This window comes from Vanacampus margaritifer, chromosome 19 (genome assembly GCF_051991255.1).
Source record: "Vanacampus margaritifer isolate UIUO_Vmar chromosome 19, RoL_Vmar_1.0, whole genome shotgun sequence".
NCBI lineage: Eukaryota > Metazoa > Chordata > Actinopteri > Syngnathiformes > Syngnathidae > Vanacampus > Vanacampus margaritifer.
In genome coordinates this window covers 757584-770000 of record NC_135450.1, presented here as the reverse complement: position 1 = coordinate 770000, position 12417 = coordinate 757584, and the positions used below count along the sequence as shown (strand labels likewise).

Genomic DNA, 12417 nt, shown 5'->3' with positions numbered 1-12417 from the left:
CTCTATCTCGTCCTGAGTCCAATACATTTCGATACTGGGCTTGTTTATATACCCAGTAAGGAATTGCAGTGCAAAAAAAGTTTTGAGTTCAGACACGGACACTGGCTTCCAAGCACGACTCCTGCAGTGTGGCAGACTTTCAGCCCGTTTTTGCATAGACTGACGTGCATATAAGTTTGTCTGATCAGCAATGTGCTGCAGAAGCTCGTCCGTGATGAAGAGTTGCAGGAAGTCAACTGGCCGGGTCGAATTCAGCTCTGCTGCGGCACCTCTCGGTCCTGGCTCCACAGTAAAGGGGAATGCGTTAGGCTGCCAGCCTGCTTCATGCCAGCCAGATTTTTGGGGATCTGCAAATATACATTTCAATATCATATAATATTCATTTTAGATCAGTGTGATGCAATATATATATATATATATATAAATATATATATTTACGTTTTTTCTTGGATCCACTGGTTGATGGACCTTTATTCTGCTCACTCTGAGGAGCGTCACTCTGAGCTGCAGCTGAAAGAAATATATACAATTACAATAATATCGAAAGAGCGTTTTCTTTTGTTGTTGCGGTGTATTGAAAACACTTTTTTTTTATACCTCTCTTTTGTCGTCTTTGCAGTGGGACGTCGCTGTGAGCACGATCCACGATCTATGAATTGCACATTCACGTTACACGAGGTGCTAGCAGCGTGCCTGAAAAGTATCTCATAGCAAGTTTGTGCTTACCTTCGACGTCTTCTGTGGATGAAATACTGTCCGAATCACTTTCTCCGTGGTCAGATTGTACCCACTCCTCCGAAGAATATCCATCGGACTCAGGATACTCTTCGTCGTCGTCGTCCGATTGAACGTCCTCGTGCGGAGAAGTGCTCGGTCGTGAACCACGTTTTCCGGCGCTAGCACCGCTAGCCTCCGAGGCCTTAAAACGTGGTCGAAGCTGCCGCCGCGTCAACGCTGCAGCTTCGGCATCAACCTCCTTGTCGCCATCATCATCACCTTCGTCGGATTTAACGTCCTCGCGTGCAGAAGTGCTCGGACGTGCACGACGTTTTCCGGCGCTAGCACCGCTAGCCTCTGAGGCCTTAGGACGTGAACGAAGCTGCCGCCGCGTCAACGCTGCAGCTTCGGCGTCAACCTCTTTGTCACCATCATCATCACGGTCGTCATAAAGGTGCACTTAAGCACTGGTTGATGCTTCTCCTTTTTCAAAAAATCGATCAAGCGTGAGCGGCTTCTTACCGACGGTCGCCATTTTTCCTTTCTCTTCCATTCTCATCTCCTCCACGACGCTCTAGATCCGCCTCCCTTTTATACTACTGACGCCTCCCCTATCTTGTCAAAAGAGAGTCACTGCTGCCATCTAGGGGCCAATAATAGTCATTAGGCACAAGAGACCTCTTTGAAACTTTCACCACAGCTCCGGAAGGCTTGGCCGCACCAGTTTAAAAAAAAACAAAAACTTGGATGACGTCTTTAGACGTCATTGGCAGTGCTCCGTAGGTTTTTACTTGACGTCTTTAAACGTCAGTAAAACGGATAAAAAAAAAAAACAGATAAAAACTGTTGCTCAGTGATCACTAAACTGTCTTCTTTGACTACACATTGATGGAGGGGAAAGTTGGGCATGCAACATGTTAGTGTGCCAACTTTGTTTAGAATTACAGGATACTTTTTTTTTTTTAATTACCTATTTCAGACAATGGCCTTTTAAAATGTTACACAAGATAAGGGATTACATTGCTTGTTGTATATCTTGATTGAGAAGTAAGTATTTCACATACAACTTAATAAGCAATCCTGTAATGCCTGTAGAAGAGTGGAAAGGAAAAAATACCCTGAATATTGAATGACACCGTGCATTCTCAAATATATTGTCCCAATAAGCATCGTTGGTGCTTCTTGGTTAACTAACCACATATATTGTGGCCTCCATATAGCTCAAATAATCATAGAAATTATTTGGAGACTAAAATGTCCACGTCTTGTGTCATTATTGTAAAAAACAAATGAAGACAGTTCTTTTTAGCCACAAGAAGCTGAACAATCACAATAAGGTTCACTACAGTTATTGTACACAAAAGCCTAGCTCGCTACTTAATACAGTACTTGTACACAAAAGCCGGTATGAATGAAAACACACCTATGCTGATAGTAGCACGAGATCATAAAACACACTGGCAAGGAAGCATCTCAATTTTCTCATTTCAAAGATCGCAAAGAGACATTGATAACGCTAAATTATGAATAGCATTTGTTTATAACTGTAGAGAGTTGAACAACATTGTTCTCATCTTTGAGCTAGCATCGACGTTACATCAACCAGGCTGTTAGCGCCGAATCAAACGTGCTCCGAATCTAACGACTCAAAGAAAGCCACAATATATCACATACTGAAACAAATTACTTGGAAAAATGACTTACTTGGACAGGGTTAGTTGCTGTTACATATAGAGTTGGTATTGATCCCGGAGTAAGTGAAAGATGTTCTTCTAATCCACATTTCTATTGTTCCAAATTCCTAAAGCAGTTGTCAGTAAAATGTTTGCCACAAACAAACACCCGTTTTGGGAGTTGCTTGGGCATATTTGATGGATAAATAAAGTCCAACCACAAGTGTTTCTGTGGCTCGGATGTAGGGAGAAGAAAAAGGTTTTAGTAGAGAGCATTTCCTATGTTTTTTTTTGTTTTGTTTTTGCTGCCATACTGTCCTGCTGCTTTGTTAGTGGGTTTGAAATCTCAGGTGGGGGGAGGGGTTGTAAATTGTGAGGGTGGAGTTCGCGCTGAGTTTGTGACATGTAAAACCGAAAAAGGTGGGGTTAGTGACGTAGAAAACCACCTGCTATAACAGTCAATTTGAGAGTGCTGCTTGAGCTGCTTTGATACAAACACTCATAGGAAAGGGGCGTTTATCTCACAACTTTGGGGACTTAGGCTGTGGTAACGCATATTTTTGATCAAAAACCTAAAAAAAGTGAACATTCCATTTCAGGGGACCTTTAAATTGTGGGCCCTAAATCTATAATCTATTAAAGTTACATTTTTTGAATGGAATTATGTAAATTATTCAACTTTTCGAGGATATTCAAAAAATTTTGACGAGCACCTGTATGTGTGCGTTTCCAAATATTAACAAGTGTGTCACAAATCTCACATTTAAGTGCTTATAGACAAATAGACATGAGATACATAACATAAGAGTTGACAAATTTCTGCGCATTTGGAAAAACAAGACGAGATTTCTTTTTAGGACCCTGGTTACAAAAATGTTTACTCATTGAAAGCGCAAATTACCACACTATATCCCTTAAACACATCACACAACAAATACATCTTGAACACAGAGAGAAAATCTCATATCTCAATCATATACAGCAACATTTGTCAAACATTTTAGAGGGAGAGGGAGGCGGATAAAGAAAGAGAGAGACAGAGAACCTTGCTGGCAGCAGCTCGAACCTTCACTTTGACCCAGTCTGGCCTTAACAGATGATAGATTTCCTGGCAGTAAGAGTACTGTCCAGATCCTGCGATGTTTTGGGGGATTTGATGACACATTTATACTGTCTGCTGCACATCGTCCTCAGTCTTTGGCATCTCCCACTCCATCAGCATTAATGGCAAACATGGCTTCCGCTTCTGGCAGGCAAGGTGAGTCGTAGATTTTACAGATTCGTGTTTCTCCTCTGCCTTTTCTCAGATACAGTCTGTAAGGAAAACACATTTGGTGTTTGGGTACAATCAGATGGATAGTTTAACTGAATGTAAGCAGGTCATTGTTTGAAACAATTCAGATTTTCTAAAAGCTTGTCTCAAGCAGCCAAATACCAGCATATTGTCGAATGTTTTACTTAGCAGAGATTTGCCAGATAATTCTGTATTGTTTCGTCTGCAGTAGGATTTGAAGAGCCTTGAACTAATAATGAATCACATCTTTTTGGCATTTACCTCACAGAAGGAAACAGGTGAGATGGGTGGTGGGTCTGCCAAGCATACTAGCAGTGGTGCATCAAACGTGGAAATATTTGACCAAAAATAAGATCAGACTTGAGAAATATACCATTCTATCCTCAAATACAAGAGCACAGTCCACTAAAATGGCACCCGGCAATGCTACCTGACGTGAATTAACATAGGGCTGGGTTTAACCCCCCCCCCTCCCCCCACCAAAAAAAAAAAAAAGAATAATCGTCATCTAATCGATTTTCCTATTCAAGACTAATATTGATTCATAAAACCATGAATCGATTACTAACATCTCTTTTTCCCATAAATTCTTTTGAATTTTAAAGGCAGATTTTTTTTGCATCTTTCCGTTTTCTTGAAATTTACTGTTCACACGAATTCAAAAGTATTTTCTTACATTTGTGAAAGACCTGACACTAATTCATAATCATTATCATTTGTATTTACCAAAGGTGTGGATTCAAATCATGTGACTTGGACTCGAGTCATGAATTTGATGACTTTAGACCAGTGGTGGGCAAACTCGGTCCTCAAGGGCCGGCGTCCTACAGGTTTTGGAGGTATCCCTGCTGCAACGCAGCTGATTCCAATCAACAAGATCGTTACCAAGCTTATGCAGAGATTGCTGATGAGCTGATCATATATCAGCTGTGTTGGAAGAGGGAAACATCCAAAACCTGCAGGACTCCGGCCCTCGAGGACCGAGTGTGCCCACTCCTGCTTTAGACTCTACTTGACAAAATGTTATTAAAAGACTTGCAACTTGACTTGGACTTTAACAACAATGACTTGTGACTTCACTTGGACTTGAGCCCTTTGACTTGAAAAGACTTTCTTCTTCCACCTAAATAAAAAGATTAAAATGTATGTTAACGATTAGTTCCGTCTCGGTTTGTGTGCGTCACTGTGCGTACGTGTGCGAGCTGGGCTGGGCTGGGCTGGCAAGCACCATCATTCAGACATGTTAGGATAGCCGCCGACATACGCCGCCTATGCTAAGGCAAACTTCAAAATAAAGTTGGCCAAATAAAACATTGACACCAATGCAACAGCCTTAGCGGGATTTTATTTTGAAGTCTGCCTTGCATGGTGGCGAACGCTAGATGGACTACTTCCCTTTGACATTTTGGCTTGCATTATCGACATTTTCTACCACCATTATCATAATGCCACTCCAAAGTATAATTAATAGCTAATTTGGGGCGCAAAGAAACCGCAAGTTAATTACGGCATCATTTAATGATACGGTACAAGTCTACGGCGTTCGTGGCTAGTAGCTAGCTGTTAGCATTAGCATCGGGTGCCTGGCTGGAAACAATAGTTTGACAGCTGTTGCTTGGCTTGCTTGCTTTTCTTATTTTCAATATTGTGGACCTATGCTACTTGTAATCCACACTCTACGTTTAAACGAAGGGAGTGTGCCTTAAATTGCACTTAGATGTATTTTACATCATGAAAAATAAATAAGTAGAACTTTGCCTTCATTTATAATTATTTTTTTTAAAACACTAGCTTTAAAAAAATAAATAAAAATAAAAACATTCAAAATGACCAATATGGCCAATTGGATTTTAGGAACAACTTCAAGTGCATTAGAAGTGAAATATAATGTAAGGCAGGATACCTTGTTATTTTATACATGGACCATGTATAAAACAATTATATTGCACTTAAAATTCATTCATTCATTCATTTCTTTTTTGTTTTAGGCAACAACAGAGCACACAGTCATTGTCAAACTCCACAAGGAGAAAAATCTGCAAAAAAAAAGAGAAAGAAAAAACAACATCAACAACAAAAGGATAAAGTCCAAATCTGCCTGAAAGGGAATGGGAAGAAGAAGATTTATTTAATCCCACCCCATTCTCCCTTTCAAAATTACAAGCTACACTGCTACTTAACCTAAAGACTCAATAATAACAAGTACCCAGAGAGCAATAATTATTAAATAACCAAGGAAAAAATTGAGAATACAAATGATTTAGCATGGTGGCATTACTATAAGAAGCAATAAGTGTTACAAGCTATTCAGTAATTTCATGAATATGACTCCGGCTCCAGAGTGAAAAACTCCAAGCTCAAAGACAAAATCCCCCATTATTAAACAGTCAAATGCACTTTGAAGAAGGTGCATTTTAAAACTAAGCTGTGTGTTCGTGCAATTGGAGTGGACGCCAACTATCTAGCTCGTTAATGTGATTTGAAACATGCAATTCGACACCTGTTACAATCTTTGCTAGAGTGTACGTTTACTAGTAAAATGTATGAACATTTATCTACTAACCTCGCAAAAAATTATCGCTGCAAATCTGTGAATACTTTGTGGGCTGCTAGTCCTTTCTGTTTATTGCCTCTATCAATCGACGTCGTTCGTCTTCATTAGTAGGTATGTGATAAAAAGCAACATTTGGTTTACTCCTTTGTCTGTCTGTACAACCGATCGCACAGCAAGATATGACCATTTTATAAGCTAATCGATTAGATAAAAGACTTTACGCTGTATGAGATTCAATGGTTACAATACAGGCAAGTGGCTCTTTTGCCGTCCAGCGTCCCTTAGGATAGGTTCCCATGAGGGCTGCGACATCACGTGCAAAAGGTCAATTGCCTCAATTAATGCTAATGAAGTAGTTCTTTGACATCTAAAATTTAATATTTGATGCTTGTCCAAAATCTTCTCAAGTCGAGAATTGAAAAGTTTTTCAAGAATTTTTTGAAAACTGAGGCAATAGAGGAATTGGTCTATAGTTGGTGAAACTGTGTTGATTATCATTCTTAAAAATAGGTATTACTTTGCAATTTTTATATTCTTGGGAACATTTTTATTTTTGCCTTGTTTTTTGGAGCAGTTTTTTTTCTTCTTTCTTCAACCGACCTTCCCTCCGTCCGCTCGGTCCAACTCACTCCAGTAAGTTGCACGTCTCATAACCAATTTGACATATCGCTGGTGCAACTTCCATTTCAAACATCTCACAGATTTGGCAAGTCAAACCTTTTCTTTCTACCTCGTTAAATTGTTCTTTTCTTATTTCTATTAGTTTAACTTTTATTTTATACTTTTTGTTTCCACCGTATGATAGTTAGGTAGCCAATATTGTGATTCTTTATGTGTAACCGTAGTGAATAAATGCATGTTGTTGTTTTTTTATCTGGTTCAGTCTCAATCGTGATTGTGTCCGAGTGGATTAGTAATTATTTTAGTAATACAAAGAACCACAAACTTTGAATGTGGCGACTTCAGAATTTGAATAAATAAACGAGAATTTTGATTTTATTCGTTGTGTTTCTCCAAACTGAAAGTAAACGATTGGGGAAATTACGACTTCCTTAAGCGCTGATCAAATTATTAATTCGTCCAAAAGACAACATCAATTATCGCTTCACCATCAACTCGAGTAATCACGTCCACTATATGAACATACAAGGTGAAAATATCTCAACTGAAGGAGACTAGCGTTGTATTTTGGGGTGGAAATTCAGTTTAGTATCAAAGACGGATAAAGATATAAAAGTCATCAGTGCATGTACATGTCAATGTGAGGTGCATCCCCCCCCCAAAATCAAATCTGTAAGCCATTACAGGGTATTTGTGATTATTATTATTTTTTTTAAATAAACAGGAACTATTTTAGGATCATAGTTTGTAGTGTAATTATGGTCTACCTATTAAAGGAAAACTCGACTCCTTCAGCCATTTTCAGCAGTAAAAAGTTTATATTTTGTCTGGAATGAATTTTATAACTTCATTATTATCCATGTAAAATGTAATACCTTTAACAACTAACCAATCATTTGGTCAGCTAACTGAGCCATGATTGGTCGTTACCTACTTCCTCAGCACAGTTGATGTCATCTTCAGTTGACAGCAAGAGGACTGTTTTTTTTTTAAATGTATTAATTGTATACAAAAAATAATGTAGTTATCAAATTCATTCTGGACAAAATACAATTTTTTTACTGCTGAAAATAGCTCTATGAGTAAAGTATCTTTTTTTCTTCTTTTTTTTTTCTTGAGAGTTAAGTATCCTTTTAATAGTACCTACCTGTTCAGACAATGGCAATTGTAATTGAACTGCAGTGCTTGCAAATGTGACTAAAGAAGAAATTAACGCTAACACCTACCGTGTAGTGGACGCATGAGCCAGAATGTTGCCGCCAATTGGCTTCTTTGGATCAGCAGAGAACATGGCAGCACCATCTACCTGTGCAACCACTTGGTTGGTAATTACCACAGCAACGCCAAACTGTTGTGGGTACAGGTTGAGAAAAAGATTATAAGTCGACTATAAAAGACTTAAGTTGTACAATAGATCACATACACTATTTTGACAATATAAGTGCGACTTTATCTATGGTGCAAGTGAGTTTTGAATAACAGAATAACTGCAATTTTGGCTGCTCATTTACACAATAATAATTTCCATCCATCCACTTTCTGTCGCTTATCCAAGGTCAAGTTGCGGTGGCAGCAGCTTTAACAGGAAAGCCCAGACACCCGAGCCACCTCAGCTGGCTCCTCTAAACATGGAGGAGCAGTGCCTCAACTCTAAGCCTAAAAATTTTAAAGGCCCTTGGTGGGAAAAGTAATTGCCCCCCCCCCATGCAGGAATTAATGCTGTGGTACGCGTTGGTGTTACTGAGGGAGGAGAAAGTGATTTATTGGAAGCGTATGCTATGGCTATGTTGGAACAGCGGCCTTACGTGAGTGACTGGCCGGCTAAAACAAAACAATGTCACACGCTGTGCACGGTTGAGTACTGATGCAGGAATTAATGCTGTGGTACGCGTTGGTGTTACTGAGGGAGGAGTAAGTGATTTATTGGAAGCGTTTGTTATGGCTATGTTGGAACAGCGGCCTTACGTGAGTGACTGGCCGGCTAAAACAATTCAATGTCACACGCTGTTCCTGAGCTTCGGGAACCTGACAGTTCCTTGTGTTCAACATTCTTACAATTGTAATGTAATTTAAGAAAAATTACAATGTAATCTTGTGGATTTAAAGGGGAAATAAACCACTGTGTGATAAAATGCATATTATGTCTGTGTAAATTTGATATCTAGACAAAAATGTCTGATGTTATCTTTTTAATTTCCCAGAAGTCAAAACATAGGACAAAGGTGTCCGAATTACGGCCCCCGGGCCATTTGCCATCCACCATCCATTTTTTGGCGGCCCATGGCATGCACATGGGTGGAAATTACACGGGAATGAGGTATGAGGTGCAGAACTATGGAAAGACATTTGGGACAAAGTACAGGGTGTGAAAATTACGATGTCACATGTAGATGCACACACTAAAAATACAGATTCTGAAGCACTACACAATCAAGCGGTAGACCAGTTAGTAAAAGCAATGATAGTGCAGAGGGAAACCACGGTGGGCCTAGCAAGATGGGTACATCAGAAAAGCGGACATGCAATGGCACTGACTGGACAATCACGGTGAGCCAAGACACGTGGATAGCCAATGGTTCCGAAATCACGGGACGATCCACGTTCCGGTATGTCATATGGGTATCCCCTAATACTACCACCAATGTCACAACCCACGTTGTTCCTATCGTGCCAACCTGTATGAAGATGGCACATGGACTGATTCGAACTGAGGTACGTTGGACAATCAAGTTCCTTATCTTACCAGAGTGCCATCGTGTTCAACGGGCGTGGTATGACACTCGTCTGGGGGGGACAGGAACGTTTCTGGGATTCGCCAACCTGATTGACAACCAGATTACTACAAGCAAGCTGCACTACACTGGACAATACACACATGATGCATTAGTACAAGTGGCACAGTGGATGCCAACTGTGGTGCAAGGTCACAGTCCGTCTTGACAAGATAGCGTACATGTTGCGACCACGCAGCGGCATTAACGTGCACATTTGTGCTATTCACATAAGCTTGTAAATGTCTATAAGCAATTAGGATAAAATATCCAATTTACAGCAGGCTAAAGATTTCCTCGCTCCGGCCATTGACCAATATTGGAGCCATTCAGAGCAAAAATATCGCTAGCATTTGAGTGGCCAGTCACGGCAAAAAAAAATACTGCCAAAACAAATGGCGGGGGGGAACTTGAGCAATATACTTGCGGCTAGGTAGCAGTAGCACATGTCTGGGTTCTCCCATTTTCAACAAGTGGTGAAATCGAGTCTTCCTCACTGTATACATGGGTGCCATATCATTAGCGAGTGTCCGCTTTGGTGGTCGTTCTTATTGTGCCCCTTTCTTGTCATACATGCTTTCTTGTGTAAATGACTCCTCCACGGTAAAATAGTAAACTGTTTTTTGTTTTTAGCGGGAGTTTGCTGTTGTTGAGTTCCTCCCGTAAGGAGTGTGTGAGGACACGACTGACTAAACCAAAGGTATGGAAGCCCATGGGGGCCAAAGCCGCGGGCCAGGCGCAACGAAAGGGGGAAAAAACATTGATGTTATAATTATTTTAATAACCACAACAAAACACTCGTATTAGTTAATTTTTTTTAAATTATTTATCGCCCAACCCTACGATGCGATCTCAGGATATGAAGGTCACAATACGATAATTATTACAATATTGTGGGGAGGTGGGCGATATTAAAAAAAGGTCAAAATATTGTAAAAAAAGAAAAAGAAAAAAAAAAGCTCATACTATTATTATTATTTTTTTTTTTAAAGTGTTATTTTGCACACATCAATGCATATAAACCAACTACAATCTCTAATCTTCTTTCCCTTTGGGCTTTTTCCTTCAGGGATCGCCACAACAAATCAGTTGCCTCCATCTAACCCTGTCCAGTGCATCATCTGCTCTCACACCAACTACTTTCATGTCCTCTTTAACTACATCCATAAACCTCCTCTTAGGTCTTCCTCTAGACCTCCCTTCTGCCAATATACTTATCTCTCCTCTGGACATGTCCAAACCATCTCAGTCTGCTCTCTGACTTTATTTCCAAAGTCTACAATCTCTAATAACACTTAATATTGAGGCACTTGCTTATGCACACACACATTGAGTTCCTCCACATATTGACACACTTCACAAGCATATTACACTCCCCTTCATCTGATGATTAACGTGGATTTTAAACATAGAAGGGCCAAAACATCCCTCCTGAAAATTAAACTGCACTAAAAAAAACTAGCCACTGCCTTTAATATCGTGACCTGACAACGACGATAATGTGGCAGTTTTAATATTGCAATATCACAATATTGCTGTTATCGTAAACTTACTAAAAAACTAACTTATCTTGCTTGATCAGAGCCATAAACACAGTATCAAGTTTCTGAAGGAGGACAGTGATTCAAAGGGTCTGTATGCTCAGCAGCAGGAGGAGGAGATAAACGAGATAAACAAACAAACTCTCAAAACTAGAAGTGATACTAGTATTGATGGGTTTGAGGTTGCCTGTTTTGTTGCCTCAAGCAAGAAGGAAATTCTGGAACATCCACAGTCCTCAGCTGCTGAACAGAAGAAGTTCCTCAATTATCTGAAAGACCTATGCAATCTTGCAAAGGAAGATAAAATAGCCAATCCTTTCAAAGAAATTGGCAGAGACCTCATCACCCTAGACCTAGAAAGTTTCTTAACCTTGGTCCTCGGGGCCCACTATCCAGCCTGTTTTCCATGTCTCCCTATTCAACACGCAGCTAATTATGGGACTGCTGAGCAGAGCAAGCAGGCACATATTACTATCCTAGAAAAAGGGAAAAAAGGTTTATTATTTTCCGCAAAAATGCGGCCCATACCGTAGATCGCACCGGCACAAATGAGGTATCAAACGATGCGGCTCGATCTGACTCGCTGCGGTATTGTTTTTCTAAGAATTCCGAGTTACCATGGCGACGCTATTCCCAAAAAAGTCCCATTGAAATTAATGGGAAAAGGAAAGACAAAATCACACATCAAGCACCTTTTTCCAAGACACGCTGTGCGCGCATACGTTAACCGACTGATATGAATTTTTCCCATCTTTAGCTCAGTGTCAAAAAAAATTTTAAAGAATGAAAGCTCTCTATGAGAGTTCAAAGACAGTGCGCGAAAGGGAAACAAATAGCCTTTTAACATTGGTGTGTATTGCGTGTGCCAGAGTGGAGCAATTAGCCCCAGAGTGGCGGGAACCAAAAAATCTATTTCCAAAAGTTTCACTTCAACTCGTCACCATGGCCACAACCTTTGCTCACTAGACATCAAATTCACACATGTTGTAGTCACAAGTGTCTTCTTTCAGACAAACCCACTTTTATTTGGCGAAGGTGTCATTTAGAACCTTTATTTTCACTTTAAGCGAGGAGAAGTCGGACTTTCTCTCGGCCACAATCTTTGCTCACTAGACATCAAATTCGCACATGTTGTAGTCACAAGTGTCTTCTTTCAGACAAACCCACTTTTATTTGGCGAAGGTGTCATTTAGAACCTTTATTTTCACTTTAAGCGAGGAGAAGTCGGACTTTCTCGCCTATCGTT

General features: G+C 40.0%; 1 protein-coding gene across 2 annotated transcripts in view; it reads right to left on the bottom strand.

The window, feature by feature from the left end:
• Window positions 1-3250: 3250 nt before the first annotated feature.
• rad51 (RAD51 recombinase) overlaps window positions 3251-12417 on the bottom strand; it is a 104851-nt gene continuing 95684 nt past the window's right edge. For both annotated transcript variants that reach the window (XM_077552463.1, XM_077552465.1), the window contains exons 9-10: window positions 8086-8207; window positions 3251-3704 (exon numbers count right to left, since the gene is read on the bottom strand). In XM_077552463.1, the coding sequence (XP_077408589.1) occupies window positions 3581-3704; window positions 8086-8207 (246 nt within the window). In that variant the 3' untranslated portion in view covers window positions 3251-3580. The remainder of the gene's footprint in view (window positions 3705-8085; window positions 8208-12417) is intronic.